The following is a 13,278-nucleotide window of genomic DNA, read 5'->3' as shown; positions in this document are numbered from 1 at the left end:
TGATGAGTTAAAGCTCCACTTATTCTTGCTTTTATTCTCTATTTGTATTGTGCTTTAACTTATAAAACTCTGGGAATATATAAGGCATGGGTTAAATAAATTTAAAATGGAAAATTCGAAACAAAGGAAGACTGAACCCAGCTTTAGAGCCAAGGACAATCGACTGGCCTAGGCAGAAGCTGGAGGCAATCGACCGGCCCCAGAAGGCGGTTGACCAGTCTAGTAAGTTTTGCCTACAATGGTCATTTCTTTCTTTAACAACTAGTAAGTGGTCGACCAGCTTGACCAATAGATTGTTTTCAACGAGCAAAAAACGACTATTTTTTCTCCAATCTGTATATATATGCCCTCCAAATCCTTGAGAACATAAGAGAACATACATATATTGAATATCCAAGTGCTCCAGCTTTCATTTCTCTTTCAATCTATCTTATTCTATTAGTGCTCTAAATTGCTCATCCTTGAAAGGAAGTCTAGAAAAGTTTTAAGCCGTCTTTTGATTATTCTTTGAGAGTTTCTTCTGTAATCTTCAATTCGCAAATCATTCCTTATGAGGAATTTGTCTTGTAAAGCTTTGTTGTGTTGGTTTCCTTGTCTCCGTAGAGAATAAAAGTTGTAATTTGGTTGCCTTGTCTCCGAAAAACAAGGGTTTTATTTGGTTGCCTTGGTCCCATTAAAACAAGGTGAATAAGTGGAACCTTGTGGCAATTGGCCTTGAGAGAGTGGATGTAGACGGGACAGTCGAACTACTATAAAATAAGTTTGCAAATTTCTCTTCCTTTTCTTTAAATTGTTGTAATTTTGTGTGATTTGCTCGGCTTGTTTAATTTGTTTTAAATTTTGTATTAAGCACATTAATTTTTATTAAACCCAATTCGCCCCTCCCCCTCTTGGATTGCCACTTGGATCAACAATTGATATCAGAGCAAGGGCTCTTCTTTTAAACTTTGATTTCACCGTCATTCAGTGATCCATGGCAATTGCAACATTGACATTGAGGGTTTCTCCACTGTTTGACCTTCATTCATTAACGGAGAAGATTTTGCTTATTGAAAAAAATAGGATGACCATTTTTCTAAACTCCCTTGACTTTGAAATTTGGGATGTTATCCAAGATAGATACACTCCCCCAACCATTGGGGAGAATCGTGAGATCAAACCAAAACCTAAAAATATGTGGAATGATAATGAAAAGCGCATGCACCAAATAAATTCTAAAGCTATGAACATTTTGCATTGTGCATTAGACCGCGGAGAATTTAATCACATCATTGGATATACCTTCACTAATCAAAATTGACACTCTTCCTGTGACCCATAAGGGAACATCAAAGCTAAAACTATCTAGGATAAATATGTTTGTCACAGAATATGAAATGTTTGAAAAGCATCAAAATGAAAAAATTAATGATATGTTTACAAGGTTCACTAATATTAATAATGCTTTGAAATCTTTTGGCAAGATTTACACTTACTTTGAACTTATGCAAAGAATATTTGAGTGCTTGTCAAAAGAGTGGGAGTCCAAGAAGACTACAATTGTGGAGTCAAAGGGCCTACACTATCTTTTACATGAGGAGTTGCTTGGATCTATGCTTGCTCATAAAATGGAAACGAAGAGGACATGGACACAAAAGACAAGAAGAAAGACATTAGTACTTGCCTCAACAAAAGAAAAGGAGGACGAAGAAGATAGTGATGAAGAAACAGTACTCGTCACCAAAAATTTCAAAAGATTCCTCAAAATGAAAAAGGATGAAAATGATGAATAAACAAGCAAGCAAGAGAAAGCCATGTGCCATAAGTGCAAGAAACCGGAGCACCTTCGACCCAAATGCACATATCTCAAGAAGGAAAAGAGGAAGGTCAAAAGAAAGGCTTTCAATGCCATATGAGAAGATAGTGCATTCGATTCATACTCTGAAAAAGAAACGGCAAATCTTTGCCTCTTGACTATTGCGGACAAAGATAAGGTAAGCTCCTTGAATGAAAATTTTCAAAATGATTTGTTCAACACCTTAAAATTTGGAACTCAATTGAATATGGTTTACTTTGAAAAATGAAACCATGTGGACTTTTTCCAAATTGTTGCATTTTCAAACTAACTGTTTTTGCCAAAGGTTTCATCTTTAATAAGGGATCAAAATCATTTTTAAACTTGTTTTTTGTGTTTCCCTTCAAAATGTTTAATATAATTGTATTTTGTGCAAATCTTTTGCTACTTTTTGAACTATGATGAAACTTTTGTGAAATGTTGATTTGTTGTGATGAAATGATGATAAATGGAAATTTTGTTGAATGTTAAGCATATTGATGAAAAACTGAAAATCTCTAATGTTGAAATCACTTTTGCGAAACCTTTCTAGAATTCTTGAATGCATTGCTCTAGGGGGAGCATGCTTAAATTGAATATTATGTCTATGAACATTTTGATTTTGTAGGTGATGATCATTTTAAAATATGAATATCTTATTGATCATTTTGAAAATTTGAGTATAATAAGTTGTCAATATTTATTATTTTGAAGATGTGAAAGATAAGCTAAAATGAATATCATAACTTGATTGAGCATATTGAATATATAATGATGAGTTAAAATGTTTTATTGTGTACACTGACCTAATTGGAATATCTTGTTAAGAAAATTAAAATATTATTGTTGAATTTGAGCTTGATTGAATATCCTATTGTAAAAGTCGATCCTATTAAATATCTTGATATTTTTGGGTGGATTTCATCTTTAAGAACTCCCTCCCAAAAACCTTTTACTATTGACAAAGGAGGAGCAAGCATGAGTAAAAATAATTTTGATTTTGTGAGCTTTCTTTTTTAAAACATGAGCAATGATTGTGAACAATTTTGAAAAATGATTGCAAATCTTGATTGATATGACCATTGTGAAAATTAGACTTTGAAATTTTTTATTGAAGTTTAAATTGTGAATCATTTTTCTTGCAAAATGCATACCTTCCCATCTTTTGGGGGAGAAATTTTTCAAACATGGAAATTTTTTAAGCTATTGGTATCAATTCCTTTTTAATGACTTATGACTGGCAACAATTGGTATCAAATTGTTTTTACATATGACCATGCATTAATTTGATATCATCAATTATCATAATTTTTCATCATGCTAAAATTTATCTTGTGGACCATATTGGTATTTTTTTTTATGAACATGTTGTGAATAAAATTGAAACTTCGTGCTTAAATGTAAAAAATCTTTAGCATCGCCCCTCATATTTTGGTTTTTATGATGTCAAAGGGGGAGAGAGATGAAAAATAAGAACTTGTGTGTGAATTGATTGTTTTATTTTTTATTCCTATTTCTTGTGAATAGTTTGTCATCATCAAAAAGAGGGATAATATTAGCCCCAATGTTGCATTAACTAGGTTTTGATAATAACAAACTATTATATACTAATGGCTTTGTGCTTACGCTGTTTTCAACAGGATTAAGCAATTGAAGTTGAAGATTTGAGAGAAGTCATGAAGAGTTAAAGCTCCATTTATTTGTACTTCTATTCTCTATATTGTATTGTGCTTTAACTTGTAAAACTCTAAGAATATTTGGAAACTAAGGAAGACTGAACCCGCCTTTGGAGCTAGGGATAGTCGATCGGTCTAGGTAGAAGCTGGAGGCAATTAACCATCCTAAAAGTACTCAACCGTCTGGCAAGTTTTGCCTACAATGGTCATTTCTTTCTCTCTTAACAACTAGTAAGCGGTCGATTAGCCTAACCAGTAAATTGTTTCCAACGGGCAAAAATGGCTATTTTTCTCCAATCTCTATATATATGCCCTTCAAAGCCTTAAGAACATAAGAGAACATACATATACTAAATATCCAAGTGCACTAGCCTTTAATTCTCTCTTAATCTTTGTTATTCTCTTAATGCTCTAAATTGCTCATCCTTGAGAGGAAGTCTAGAAAACTTTTAAGCCATCGTTTGATTATTCTTTGAGAGTTCCTTTTGTAATCTTCAATTTGTAAATCATTCCTTGTGAGGAATTTGTCTTGTAAAGCTTTGTTTATCGGTCTCCTTGTCTCCGTAGAAAAGAAGGGTTGTAATTTGGTTGCCTTGTCTCCAAAAAACAAGGGTTGTATTTGGTTTCCTTGGTCTCCGTTAAAACAAGGGGAATTTGAAGAGTTTGCAAATTCCCTCTTCTTTCTCTCTATAAATGGATTTAATTTTGTATGATTTGCTTGGTTTGTTTAATTTGCTTTGTATCAAGCACCATTAATTTTTATTAAACCCAACTTACCCAACCCCCTCTTGGGTTGCCACTTGGGCCAACATGAAAGGAAGAACCCGTCTGCCCAAGCGCTGTTTTCTCCATTGCAATCTCCAACGGCTTGAAGGATTTCAGCTTCCTCAAAGGGCCTCTCAAGCCACTCTACGATGGAGGGGCTAAGAGATTTGAAATCAATGACGTCCACTACAGGTCTCCAGCTTTTGGATTTAGAGTAAAGAGCTTTATAGAAGCCGCAAATTCCCCTATTAATGTCCTCCTCCTCAATAAAGGTGTTCTCTCCAATTTCAATGTTGGAAATGGTGTTCAGTCTATGATGAGCATTTGGAGTTCAATGGTAAAATCTGGTATTCCGGTCTCTCTCCTTGATCTATAAGGCTCTAGATTTCTACCTCCAAGAGATCTCGTCAAGGCTAATAGCCTCAGTCAACTCCTTCTTTTACAAAACTCTTGCCCTTTCATCAAAACCAATGTTTTAAAAGGCTTAATCAAGGCTCGCCTCAAGGCAATGCATGCCTAAAACGCCTTGAGGTTTACGCATTTGGACAAAAGGCACGCCTTTTGCACCTTTTTACTTGAGGCTACGCATTTTGGGTGTGTGATTCTCAAGTAAGATTTGTCTAGAAAATATTAACTCCATGTTTATATAAAAGGAAAGTCAAAATATGAGTTGATTTCTAAAACTCTTGAACCTCAACCTTCCCAAAACAATTTAGTTGCATCTCAGATCTTGGAAAATAATTTGAACTTTGTAATGTCATAGCTATCTCTTTTCATAATTTACATAATGAATTTAAGTTAGCAATTTTTTTGAATGGCCAACAAGTAGTTTGCAAATTATATTTGATTTTTTTTTACATTATAATTGTGATTTTCTTAAATTTTTCTTTATTTTTAAAATATGTAATTTATTTACATGTTTTTATCTAAAAATAAAATCTCAAAAGGCTTACGCCCCAACGCCTTAAGGCTTACGCCTCGCCTCTTAAGGGTTAGAGCGCCTCACCCTTTGCCTTCGCCTTTTAAAACGTTGATCAAAACTAAGCCCTTATCTTAGCTTATGCTCATCAAGGATCTTGATGTCATTCAAAATAATGGTCTTCTTCGTGTGGATGTTCCCAAAAGTGCTTTTATTCCACACTTCAAGATTTTCTTTCAAACTCTTTAGTTTTGAAGCTAGCACGAAGTTGGCTTTCCCCTCAACATGTAGTGTGAACCACCAGAACCTAATGAGGTTCCAAAGCTACTAAGCTTTACCACATTTTTTAAAAGCATAATGAGGTTGATCCCCATTTGATTCCACCCGTGTCAACAATGATATGGAAATGATATGACATGGGCCTAGGTAGGAGCTCCTAAGTGGTTTTGGGAAAGTGGGTACCCCAATGCACTGAGATAAGGAATCTATCAATTCTTGAGAACGAAGGTGAGTCCCTAGAACTAGACCAAGTGAAAGTATCACCAATGAGAGAGAGATTGATGAAGGCATTCACATTGGTGAAGTCTAGGAACTCTCTCATACATCAATCTTCTACTCCACCCCCAATTCTTTCTTGGGGGTACAACTCCATGTTGAAGTCTCCTCCAATAACTCAAGGTGCATCCCAACGGCCTTTAATCTCCAAAAGTTCAGTCTAGAACAAGAGTCTGAGATGTCCTTTGCTTAGGCCATAGACCCTAGTGAGAACCCACAGAAAGTTGTCATCAAGATTTTTAAACAAGCAAAAGGTAGCGAAGGGTTTGGTGGAATGATTGATCTTCTCCACCACATTAAGATTCCACAAAATAAGGATGCCTCCTGCGTTGCCCACAGCACCAACAGAGATCCGTCCACAATTCTCTCGTCCACAAAGATCTTTGACTAAGAATTGATCCATATTTTCCCCTTTAGTGCAGTGTTTTGAAAGGCGAGGCATTTTACCCTCCGTAAGGCAACGCATAAGCCTCAAGGTGTAAGCATTTAGGGACAATATTTTTTAAAATAATTAATAAATAAAAAAATTTATATATAGTATACAAATGAGAAAAATGTTAGAATAATGGAGAAACAAATAAAAACATAATTCTTAAGAGAGAGCACAGGCTTCGTCGGAGACAGCAGAGGCTTTGAGAGAGAGTAGAGGCTTTGTCAAGCTTCATCGAAGAGAGCAGCGGCTTCGTCGAGCTTCGTCGGAAAGAGCAGAGGCTTCATCAAGCTTCATCGAGCTTCGTCGGAGATAGCTGAGGCTTCATTGAGGCTTCAAGAGAGAGCAGAGGCTTCATCGAGCTTCGCCGAGGCTTCAAAAGAGAGAGCAAAGGCTTCGTCAAGCTTCGTCAGAGAGAGCAGAGGCTTCGTTGAGGCTTCGAGAGAGAGCAAAGGCTGCGTTCTAGGTTCTGGCCAAGGATACCGAAAGGCATACGCCTGGATGCTGAGGCGTAAAAAGCGAGGTTTTTTGCCTGATGGGTACGCCTTCTCGCCTGAGGCGCACGCTTTTGTGGACTTGCGCCTTTTAACTTACGCCTTGGCGTGTTTTTGCCCTAAAACGCCTCAAGGCGTGCCTCATTTACGCCTTTAAAAACACTGGTTTCTTCCAAGCAAACAATGTCACCTTTCCATTCTTTAAGAAAGTATTTGATTAGGCTCCTTTTATCTTTTAATCCCCTCACATTCTAGGAAACGAGTTTCCTTAACATGATTTAGTAATGCATGCCCAACCATTGGTTGCCTCCACCAAATTTGTGCAACCTCCAAGTTTATCATAATTAATTGTACATTCTAGGCATTTCAGCTCCCTATTTGTGTCCAATTTCTTATTGCTGCCATAGGTTTTTTGGAGCTAAGCTTCGCCTCCTCTCTTCTCTTCTTCTCAATCTCTTCAAACGATTTCAAAGCCCTGTCTTCAAAGAGCCATCAAAAGACACACCAACGGCTTTACTAATCATTTTCATTTTCCTTAACACCCACACAAAGACCTTCTCCTTAAAAAGTGTCCTTTCCGAGTATAAACCATTCAACATTTCAAAGTTGGGCTTCTCCTAGGTATTAGCCAAATTCCTGGGCATTAGCCGAATTGGGGCTAGGTAGAAGGGCCTCCAAAAGGGTAGAAGGGCCTCCAAAAGGTTACAAGGAGCTGGAATTAAGGTTAAAACAGGGGGATCGGCCTGTAATAATGAAGGCTGATCTGCTTCCTTCTCAGCTTCGCTCGAAGCAAAGTCCTAGGAGTGGGGCTCAGCTGCAGGGTTTAAACCGAAGAAATAGAATATCACAGCTGCCATGGAGGGACCTTCGTGGGAGATAGAGGAGTTGTAAGCAAAAGGTTTGGTTTCAAGGGGAGTTAAGGGAGTAGGGAGGCTAAAGAGGACATCCCCCTCAAACAAGTTGCCTTTGCTTACCTTCAGATCCGTCCTAGGCTCAACGAAGGAGGAGAAACATTTAGGTTTGCTCAAACCAATGTGGTTCTTCTCAACAATGCTTGTAAAGAAGTGTGAAGATACAACTAACTTCCCCACCCCAAGAAATTCTTGCAGTGGGTCAGATTTCGATACCAGAAGAAGAAGTTCTCTGCAGCAAGGACAAACGCAACGAGTGCAAGTTCGGGCTGTAAATGACTTCAACAAGGTCCCAGGGGCTGCAACAGAGGGTGAGGTCTTCAAAGCCTCCTAGCTTGAGGCAAGGGGAAAGGCTCTATGTTGCTTCTTGTAGAGGGGCTTCTAGAAAGGGGGTGGAAGCAGACACCAACTCAGTTCAGTGACAACATTCAAGATCTTGAGCCACCCTTTGGAATCAAACCCTATGGGAATACCAAAACTCCAGCCTCCGCTATTGGTTTTCAAGAGGGAGATGAACTTGCCATGTTTGTATGACTTCAGTTGGAGCAACAGTGTTCTCTCCTTGTTTTGCATTTTACAAAACCATGAGGGTGAGAGAGGGCCTCTTCTCAAGCTCTACAAGTCTTCCTAGGCTCGTACAAACCAATATTTTAAAAGGCTTTATTATCCATGCCTAAAATGCCTTGAGGCTCAATCTTAAGTACCAAATCCCAAAAAGGCTAACACATTACACGCTGAGGCTTAGGCATTTGTACAAAAGGCATGCTTTTTGCACCTTTTTAGCTGAGGCTTACACATTTTGGGTGTGTGATTCTCAAGTTTTTGGATACAAAATTTTAAGTACGTGTTTATATAAAAGGAATGGCATAATATTAGTTGATTTCTAAGACTCTTGAACAATTGAACCTCAACCTTCCTAAAATAACCTAGAGTTGTATTGTAAATCATGAAAATAGTTTGAACTTTATAATAATATAGTTGTCTCTTGTCATGATTTGTATCATGAATTCAAATTAGCAATTTTTCGATTGGTCAATAGGTAGTTTGCAAAGTATATATTTTTTTTACAATTATATTTGTGTTTCTTAATTTTTTCTTTAATTTAAAAACATATGTAATTTATTTACATATTTTTATCTAAAAATAGAAGTCTGAAAAGGCCTATGCTTCAACACCATAAGGCTTATGCCTCACTTCTTAAGAACTAAAATGCCTCACCTTACACCTTCGCCTTTTAAAACATTGGTAGGAACCAAGCAAGCTCCTCCAAGTCCAAAAAGATAGACGTGCAACAACCATTCCAAAGTTCCGTGAGTCTCAGGAGGTCAATTTCCTCTCCTTCAATGGCTAAATCAAAAGTCTTGCTCTCAATCCACACCAAGAGCTTTGTGCCTGCCATGGACGAAGGTAGGAATGGGAGTCACCAGGAACAAAAGTCAAAGCTACGTAGGCGAAAGGCAACGTGAAGGGTATAGTGTTCGCGGAGGGTTTAGGGCTTCTGGCATCAAGAGAAGGAAAAGGTAGGGGAATGAAAGAGGAGGGAGAAGAAGAGCAAAAGGCTTCAAGTTTAAGCGCGCCTCCCATCGTTGCTAGAGGAAGGAGCCCATCATCGCAAACCAAGAAGGAGGGGGTCACGACAGAGGGAAGCACTGCAGCAGCCATCTCTACATCCATATTCGATTTAAGGTTTAGGCTACAAGGAGTTCGAAAAGGATTAGGGTTGTAGTGAGGAGAGAAAGTAAGGTTGACGAGGAGAAGATTCAAGTTCAATTTAGGCTACAAGGGGAAGTTCAACATGGTCGAGGGCAAGAAGGCTGAGGACGAGGGAGGCAATTGGCGTACGAAGAGGTGTCGGCGAGGGGAGTCATTTTTTCTAAAAAACTATTAACCATTCATGTAACATATAATTACAATAATCCATTAGATTTAACATTGTTCGTTAACGAAAGGCGTCTTTTGCAACTATGAAAATAGTTTTTTTGGGGTGTAAATGTCACTTTTAAAAGTTAAAGTGAGCATCTGTAGTAGATCGTATAGTTTAGAGGGTGTAAGCATATTTTTCCCAACTTAATATCACTAAGCACCAAACTCAATCTATGCACAACCTTAGCAATAATCTTCTACAATTAGTGGATCAACTCTTCTTAGGCACCATGTGATAAAGGTAGAATGGACACTTTCCCCAAGACCTCATTCCCATAAAACTAAGCTGATTGGCTTAAAATCTGACACCTTAACTTGGCTTAGAATCTAACACCTTAATGGATCAACTCTTGTTAGGCACTAAGTGATAAATGTTGAATTGACACTCTTCCCCAAGACCCCACTCCCATAAAACTCAAGAAAAAACAACTTCTCACTGCATACTCATACACTCCTCCCTCACCAAATTCGTACACTTATTGAACACATACATACATACATACATACATACATACAATATTAAACATATTGAGACCCGGAGCTTTATCCTTCTCTTCTAAATCAAACACCATTGCCCTCCCTTCCTCTTCCTCAACCAAGACATTTGGGCACAACAAATGGGAATCCAATTCAATCCCTCAATCATAGGTCTACAACAATCCTCCTCTTTATAAAGATCATCTCATCAGCAATCAGCCAAGCATCCCTCATCACCTCCCTTCCCTCAAAACCAATTCTCTAAGAAAATCATGTCTCATTTTCCTTAGCCAATTTATTAAAGAACTTTGAGTTACAATCCCCTCCCTGACCCTTTCTCCTTTTCCCCTTTTCTTTGGAGCTCTTCCTACATACAATTGGAGCACACCCTTGATTACACTGCTCAAGAAGTCCTTTTTCTTCTTTAGATTACTTCCTACCAACAATTTCTCTATTCCAATTTGTGCATTTCCCAAGGCCTGAATGCTAATAGTAGCATTTTTTTTCATTTGATTGGAATGCTAAAAAACCCCAAAACTACTGAGTTTATCCTTGTAATTGTTTGTAAGAGCAACATCGAATGTTGCCTCACATTTTGAAAACTTCGAGCAGAGGAGATTTTCAGTAATTTCATTTCTGAAATTTGTCGCAAGCATTCCATAGAAATGCAATTCTTCGTTTCTTCTAGGCTGAGCTTAAATTTTTTGTTGCATTGCAAAAATGCAAGGTAAGGCTGTGTACTATAGACCCATTGCGGTCCAGCCCTTCCCTGGACCCCACATATGCAGGAGCTTTGTGCACCGGGCTGCCCTTTTTTTTTTTTTTTTTTGGCTGAGCTAGAATAATGGGTAAATTAGAAAATCAGTGGACCCATCTTCTTGGACTTCAATGTTTTCATCTAATGGATTATTTCCAAGTTGACCTGGAAGAATTTTAGATTTCACTTCTTCAAGTCCACTTTCTCAAACTTGGTTGCTGGATCTGATTTCAGCACAGTAGCCTTAGCTGCATGCCCTCATCTGTCTCCCAAACAATGTTACCCACCATTACAGCTTTGTCTCTGCTTTGAGTTTCAACACTTCTCATAATTAATTATTGGCTCGTAACAAGAACTAATTCTTTGGCCTTCCTGTCTTGTAATTCGTTAATCATTTCTAGAAACCTAGAGAGACAAAGGATATGCATTGGTGTTGGGCATACCACAGTCTTGGATATTGATTTGTATTTTGCTCTCGAGCCCTCTGAGAAATTGAACAAGGAAGAAATCTTCCACCAAAGCTTTGTTACTAGCCAATGCAGTAGGCTGCCATTTTTCAAATCCAGTCACTGGCAAGGGTTGCTGTGATTGCTTTTGCTCCATCTTTATCAATTGAGGCTCTGCAGCAAAAACCGATGCAGATTTATTCAATCTTGCCATCAACCTTTGGAGCTGTCATCCATAACTTTTCTCCCTTTAAATGTTCTAGCGGCAATATTTCACACCAGAATGTAACCTCTCAGGCACCATTTGTTATGATTCAATCTAGTTGATCAGATGACAACTAGAAAAAGAATGTAATTCTTTAAGAAAAAATAAGGAAGATAAAAAGAATAGAGGGAAGAATGGAGAGAAGCACGTAAGTAGAGGAATGAAAGTACAAGAGAACTAGAAGAACAGACAAGCAAAAGGAGAAATGAGAGATGGGGAGAACATTCAATTCAATTCTTAACTTCTGAAGCATTATTTATTTCCTTCATCCTATTTATAATGCCCTAGTAATCAAACAAACTAAATAAACAGAATTAGCTACTAAAGTAATCAATTCAACTTACCAAATTAAACTAACTAAATTGGTCACAATGCACAAGCAATTAAAACGATATCAACTAACTAAATGTTGTCACTGAGTCACAACAAAACCCACTGTCATACTAATCATTTTATCTTTCACTCAGCCAATCCGAAAACCAGGAGAAATAATGAGAATTCTGGTAAGGCGGCGAACATTACGAGAAAGGCATAATTTTAACTCAAGATTTTGAGAAACTTATGGCAGTGAATGACAGATTAGATTAGATGCATTCTCAAAAAACTCAGAAAGCATCTAGAAAATACATAAACAAAGCCCTTCATCATCACATACTTCTCTAGAAAGAATTGAAAAATACATAGCAGCAAAAAAATGGAGCCTTCAAAGAACTAATTCTGAAATTATCAATGGTAACAGAAACAAAAGAACATAAATTAGCAACGAGTGATTATCTTGCCTGAATAATGGGGGCGGAAGGAGGAGTGGCCGCTGCCAGAGCCGTCACCGAGGGTCCGCTTCGGACTCGAAGCAAGTTGCTTGGCAAAATAGAGTTAGGCAGACATAGCCCAGAGAGCTGAGCCGCCATGGGTGGCACCGTAGGGCTCTCTCTCAGTTCAGAGAACGCTTGAGCCTGCACTGGACCGCATGGCCTTCTTGGATAAAAGGGATAATACTAAATAAGGCTCCAGCTTTGTCTGTTATTCTATGTATAAATATGTAAAAATTAATAAATTAATTTTTATATTGTCCTAATTTAGTTTATAAATATTAAAACGTGAATATTCAAAATTATTTATAAAAGGTAATTAAAATTATTAAATACAGACATCAACATTATACAGACATAAAAAATCTTTAAAATTATATGATATGATATGACATGAATACTCGACTTAGAATTATGAGAACTATCAAATTTTTAATATTTACATACAATTTAATAATTATATTTCCATTATTTTTATATTATAAAAATCTACTCTATTTAAAATTATGAGAAATATTAAATTTTTAATATTTACATGACGTATGGATACAATTTAATAATTATATTTCCATTATTTTTATTTATAAAAATCTCAATCTATGAATTCTTCCCATTATAATATGAACAACTTTTGTACAATTTGTAAATTGTGATTTTCTACCTAAAATCTTACTCATTGTTATTTTTCAATTACTTAACGATGAGTGCTTAAAATTTTAAATAATGAAATTTATTATTTAGAGGTACTTCTAGGTTTGCAATTTCATTTCTAAAACTTAACTTTTAGAGATTATATTATTATTTATCTAAATGATGTTGGACACTTTTCAGTAATTTTAGAAATTATTAAAGGAATTTACCTATTTTATTTTGGGATGTACATTTTATTAATATTTATGATAAGACTACATCTATATTTTTAATCAATTCAAATCGATTTGTAAATGTTGATTTATCTAATTTCATTGAATTTTTTTTAGAAGTATTTGGCTTCTAAAGAGAATAATATTTTTAAGAATATTTGGTCTGTTTAAAAGG

General features: G+C 36.6%; 1 protein-coding gene across 2 annotated transcripts in view; it reads right to left on the bottom strand.

The window, feature by feature from the left end:
• The window catches only part of LOC131154901 (DAR GTPase 3, chloroplastic), a 31,888-nt gene extending 19,445 nt beyond the window's left edge, over positions 1 to 12,443 (bottom strand). For both annotated transcript variants that reach the window (XM_058107716.1, XM_058107717.1), the window contains exon 1: positions 12,211 to 12,443. In XM_058107716.1, the coding sequence (XP_057963699.1) occupies positions 12,211 to 12,339 (129 nt within the window). In that variant the 5' untranslated portion in view covers positions 12,340 to 12,443. The remainder of the gene's footprint in view (positions 1 to 12,210) is intronic.
• Between the last annotated feature and the right edge of the window lie 835 nt (positions 12,444 to 13,278).

This window comes from Malania oleifera, chromosome 5 (assembly GCF_029873635.1).
Source record: "Malania oleifera isolate guangnan ecotype guangnan chromosome 5, ASM2987363v1, whole genome shotgun sequence".
NCBI classification, from domain to species: domain Eukaryota; kingdom Viridiplantae; phylum Streptophyta; class Magnoliopsida; order Santalales; family Ximeniaceae; genus Malania; species Malania oleifera.
The sequence above is the reverse complement of the archived record's forward strand: the minus strand, read 5'-3'. Positions and strand labels throughout refer to the sequence as shown.